Here is a 6,000-nt window from a genome sequence, read left to right as displayed (position 1 = left end):
ATAAATCAAGAAAATCTGAATGTTTCTATCCAGTTCACTTCAATCTACCCTGCTAGTGGAATTTAACAGTACAGTGCAATCTGCATCATTACATGGACGCGTCCACCGTCTCCTGGATCACTGACTACCTGACAGGCAGACCACAGTTTGTCCGTCTGGGCGGTGTGCTGTCTGATACGGTGGTTGGTGGTATTGGAGCTCCTCAGGGAACTGTTCTGTCTCCCTTCCTGTTCACCTTATACACAACTGACTTCCAGTACAACTCAGAGTCCTGACATCTGCAGAAGTTCTCTGATGACTCTGCAGTGGTCGGGTGTATAAGGGATGGACGGGAGGACGAGTACAGGGCAGTAATGGAGGACTTTGTGGAGTGGGCGGGAAGAAATCACCTGCTCCTGAACGTGGCCAAGACCAGAGAGATGGTGGTCGACTTCAGGAGGAAGACGACGGCTCCACAACCGCTGAGAGTTCTGGGAGAGGAGGTGGACATGGTTGAGGAGTACAAGTACCTCGGTGTCTCCATGACAACAGACTGAACTGGAAGACCAACATCAACGCTGTCCACAAGAAGGGGATGAGTCGACTCTTTTTCTTGAGGAAACTTCGATCCTTCAACGTGTGCAACGAGATGTTGGAGATGTTCTACCAGTCTGTACTTCGCTGTGGTCTGCTGGGGGAGCAGCATTGGAGCCGGAGACACCAGCAGACTTAACAAACTGAGTAAGAAGGCCGGCTCCATCATTGGCTGCAATCTGGATAGTCTGGAAAAGGTGGTGGAGAGGAGGACAATGAAGAAATGATTATCCATATTGGATAATCCTGACCACCCTCTCCACCACCTACTGCAGGGACAGCGGAGCACTTTCTCCAAAAGACTCCTCCAGCTCCGCTGTCACAAGGACAGATACAGGAGATCATTACTGCCCACTGCAATAAGACTGTACAATAACTCACCTCTGGCCAAATCCATCACACATCAATAACACCGTTGCACTGTTGGTTGTTTGTTCTATTATTTGCACTGTTGTTTAGTTTAATTTAATACGATTCTATTTTTATTTGTATATAATGTCATTTAAAAAAAAAATTATATTTAATATTCTTGACTACCTGTATTTTTCATTCTGTCATTTTTATTGCGGGGTGTCAGCAGTGAGCATACAATGCGGCTGTGTGTTACGCAAAGCGAGCGAGGCAGAGATAAATTGGAGGAGAGGGGGAGATGGAGATAACGTGAGCTGACAGATATGAGATGATAAAAACACACACTTTGTTAAAAATCACTTTATAGATAAGAGCTTCAAAGAACAAGAAGTATAACTCTCCTCTGCACTTCTGACTTCTTTCCACTCCACCCTATTTACAACATATTCTCATAATATCCACTGTCTTCAGAGTATTTTTCTGCTGCACACAGCACAGATATTTACGACCTTAAGAGGACAAAAAAAAACTGGTGGTCTTAAACGAACATGATGGGATGTTACTTAATTCAAGCGTTTGATCATGTCATACAGCAGCCCAGTCTCACAACAAAATGTGTGATAACTAGGTTGGTTCACAGCACAACACGCACCAGTTGTTGCAGGAGGACGTTGTAGAAAGAAGTGACAAAGTCTGTTGGATTCAGCCTGTAACCTACATTAATGTTGTTTTGCCATGATGACCATTAATATCGGTCATAACAATATAATCTGTTGGAAGCTTTGACTTCCAGAGAAAATGATCAAAGTAAGAAGAAGTTAAAGTAGCACTTCCACAGGACTAATCCTGCATTAAAAACTTTACTCAAGTGAAAGCACAAAAGTTTCAATACGCTACACTAAATGTTAGTCGATAGGGAACAAGTGAAGAACAATCTGATTATGAATAAATGGTCAATGAGTAGTTGTTAATTAGCTCTGAATCAATATGGTGGTTAATGATGAGTTATCAGAGAAGGGACTGGAAGATGCTGTATTAATGGATCATTAGGGAATGATTAGTTCATCAATATCTGTGGAACACTTTCAGTCTTTACTGTTAAACTCTGATTAACCGCTCAGTGGCACAAACTAGTAACCACTCAGTCATTATTATAAGTAAATTCTTAGTTAGTCTTTTTGTGACACATTATACGGACTAATTACTGACTCGTTCCTCAACACTGTCTGGCTGCTACTCTGGAAGAAAAGTAAAGCGTCATCTCACAAGACTAATGGGTCGATTTTTACTGGACAATTTCCAATTATTTCCTTGACAACAAACCAGAGAGCACAACTGTGAAATGTAATATCACATCATATCTCAGTTTAACTCTTTCAGTGTTAAATTCATATGCGACTGGATCATTATTATTGGTGCATTGACATGTTTAGTGGAATGTTGGTTGTGGATGTGAATCTTATTTTAACTCGTTACATATTTTAATCTGCTGTAATTCATCATATTTTGAATGTAGATTTAATATTTTGTTGTAACTAATAACTACTTGTATTAACTAAAGAAAGTCAGTAAAAATACAATATTTCCCTAAAACACAGTGAAATAGGTTTAAATGTACAAAGACAGATGAGATTGAAAAGCTTAAGTAAGGTAGCTCAGCATTGCACTCTCTGCAAATAGATAAATGTAAAGAAGTTAGCAGCCTCTCTCCCCTGAAAGAAACAGGTTCTCTGCTCTTGAACATCTTGTGATGCGACTGAAAGCTTGAGTACAGCCAAACAGTGAACCACGAGGTGAGACTGTTTTGTCAACTGGTCAAGACTGAACTTTGAATCAGCTGCTTCTCTGCGGCAGAGGCAGTTTGCTCACGACTTTAGTTAAACCTCCTGAGGCGCTTAATCCTCCCATTAAATTAAACTGTGTGATGGGGTGTAGAAGGATTTTTAATTTTAATAGACACTTTATTTTAATATAGCCATCACGCTGTGTCGACACAGTTTTAGTTTTACATCAAACTTGTGCTGCTGTGGTTGATTCACTGATACATTCAGTGTCCACAACAGCCACTTCTTGCCTCCCTCAGATAAATCTCACTATGTTCACATCTGGAATGAATAAATTCTCTTAATATTCTGCTGCTCGTCCTCTCTTTTGTCGGTGTTGTACGTGGTCGCTATTGTTTGCATTCATGTTTGATCTAGTCTAACAGTGTTGCATTCAATAGAAATTAGAATTCAAGATGTAAAACTCTAACAATCGAAGCACAACAGCGTAGATGTGATGGTGTGTTTTGAGGATTCAAATCAAATCTTAGCATATTCAGGGAGCTGCAAGCATTGATTTTTGTCCACTCTGTGTGTCGGCAGCCTCGGGCGATAATTTGGCACTTTTCTCTTTAACCGTAGTTCATCCAGCACCATTTCCTGTAAGCCTAGGTTTAATTATTTTTTACTGGTGGATATACAGCCAGGTACCTCACATTTAAAGTCAGTGTGAATGTGTGTTTCCTTAGAGTGACCGATCGGGCTGTGAGGATCCTGCAGAAGCACGTGGAAACGTGTCTTCAGCTTTGGTGGCTAATGGGAAGTAGTTTTATTTGACAGATGGCCTTTCCTCATTCATCCTCCAGGCTATTTACATTTGTTGGCTGTTCATTATGCAATCAGCGTGGTGTTTGAGGATGCTTGACCTGGCTTGATTGCAATTTAGCATCTTGCTACAGTCCCTCTCTGTCTGCTCCAGGCAGCTTCACGGAGATACAAGGTCGCCTAAATTGTTTTAGTTCCTCACCAACCACACTCGAATTCTCCTTGCAGGGCTTTAATTGCGTTTCTGTATCAATAACTCTTATGACCATCACGTATTGTACACGCACAAATACGCACTTGTTCACACATACAACTCACACAGACATAGAGAGAGGAGCTCACTCTTTTTACTTGCTACTTACATTAAATTGGCTGGGAAGGATGGGAAGGGAAAGCGATGAATGGAAAGATTTAGTCTTTACTTTTTGTCTCAAAACCGCATTATATTGCAATATTGTATACATTATATTATAACCGTGTAATGCTCCTGTCAGTCCACTGCAGGATAGTCAGTGTCACCTAGTGCCTCACCTAATAAGTAAGGGGCCTCACATTTAAGCACCAAAAACTATGCGGCTAGTGTCCAGAAAAGATGATGGTTTGGGTTAAAATAAGTCATTTTACGCAAGTAAAGTTACGTGGGCTACGTTATGCGAGTTACTTACTAAAGATGAAAAAAAACCTACTTGCGCAGCTTAAAAGAAATCAACGTTGACTATTGCTTACTCATGGACTCTGACACTGGCCTCCTGGGTGGACATCCCTGACCTCCTCCCTGCGCTGACTTCATCACTCTTTGTGCTGCTCATACAAGCGTGTTCTTTTCACGCATATTAGGCGAGGAAATACGTGACACTGAAACGGTATCCTCTAGTGGACTGACGGGTTCACTACATAATTTGGTGTGATACCAAGCTGTATGTTATAATGGCCAGTAAGTTATTCAAAATTCGCTTTTTGTTGCGTTAACGTCTCTCAACAAGAATTGAACACCGACAGCTGCATGTAATGCGCAGCTGTTTCTCTGAATCCAATTTAAGATACAAATGAATAGATAAAACTTGAAACCCTTTCCTGCTAGAGGGTTTAACCAGGTTTAGCTGAATAACACAGCTCCTTAGATCAACAGCAAAAGTAATTCATCTAAATTAAAAATGGCAATAAATTGTTAGGAAAGAGTGCTTACAATAATTAATCAATTCTGCAGTTCGAAATATTGCTAAATATGAACATCTTTTTTTTGGATCATTTACAGGCAGCATATGCAATTACTAAATTGTTTATAACAGACTCAGCAGACTGTTATAAACAGAAGGTTGATGACACACCCACTATACATGTTTTATATGATTGCAGCTCAGATGTCAATTATTCATTTATACAGCTCACCTGCAAACTCCATGCTTCATCAGACGATTTATAATCCTTGACAAATATATTCATAAACTGTTGGATTCAAGTCAATCCATGGAAGGGATTCTCCTGATAATCTAGAGATAAAAACTCAAAGCAAGTGCCGTGATGGAGGAGAGATTTTTCACAAACTGGCACCTCAAAAGTTGTCAAGTTAACGACTTCTAAAAGCTTTAGCAGACGATGCATACGAGATTTAATGAAGCCGTTACGGCGTATTAACCGTCATTAGAAAATGTGTGAAAATTAAGCTTTACAGCAGCAAAAGAAACATCCACAGGAGGGAACGTAGAGAATAATATGAATCAAAGACATAGAATCATACAGATGTGTCTAAATATTCTGCATGTGTAAATCCATTTATGAGATTTTTCTGGTCAACATCTGTCCACGCGTGTCCCTCCACGCAAGGCTAATACATTAGCAGAATTAAATCCAGTGCCATCCTGTTGACTTCGTCCTAACATCATGGTAATATGAAGGTCCGCTTGTTTCCTGTGTGGCTGCACCCATCCCTCCCTCCACCCACCCACTCCCACACCCACACCTCCGCGTCTCTCCCCGTGTGTGTGTGTGTGTGTGTGTGTGTGTGTGTGTGTGTACATGTAGATGTGTGTGCGCGCATTCCTTCGCATCCAGCGGAGCAGCAGTTGGAGGTTGAGGGTCCGCGCAGAGAGGACACACTCGGCAGATATCAGCCATCACTGTCGCCGTTACAACACAGGAAAACATGCAGGTAAGACACTAATATTTCATCCTTTTCTGTTATCGGACTTTCGACAGGGCGGCGGGTTAAAATACAGATTTTCTGCAGGTGGTAAAATACAAAACGCGCCTTATATTAAATCAGCAGCTCGCCACCCCACTTTGGTTTAATGACTATTTTCGTACTCATTTTCACGTTCCTCCACGACCCTGGGCGGCTCATTTGCTCACACTTTTTTTTTTTTTTTTTTTGCCGAAAGCTGAGTTTGGGAGTGAAGTTATGTAATTGCAGCCCTGCTGGAAGCTGCCCGTGGAGGAGACGCTTCGCTTTTAGCGCGCAGCAGAAATCCTGCAGACACCAAGTGTCACT

The 6,000-nt window shown here is 41.3% G+C and overlaps 1 protein-coding gene across 1 annotated transcript in view; it reads left to right on the top strand.

The window, feature by feature from the left end:
• The first annotated feature begins 5,520 nt into the window (after nucleotides 1–5,520).
• Nucleotides 5,521–6,000, top strand: part of kcnip3b (Kv channel interacting protein 3b, calsenilin) — a 42,932-nt gene continuing 42,452 nt past the window's right edge. The window contains exon 1 of the mRNA XM_069178049.1: nucleotides 5,521–5,661. Coding sequence (XP_069034150.1) covers nucleotides 5,656–5,661 — 6 coding nt within the window. The 5' untranslated portion in view covers nucleotides 5,521–5,655. The remainder of the gene's footprint in view (nucleotides 5,662–6,000) is intronic.

Source organism: Embiotoca jacksoni, unplaced genomic scaffold, assembly GCF_022577435.1.
Source record: "Embiotoca jacksoni isolate LCO1_2020_lvr unplaced genomic scaffold, fEmbJac1.0.p SCAF_8, whole genome shotgun sequence".
Lineage (NCBI taxonomy): Eukaryota > Metazoa > Chordata > Actinopteri > Embiotocidae > Embiotoca > Embiotoca jacksoni.
This window is presented reverse-complemented; position numbering and strand designations above follow the sequence as displayed.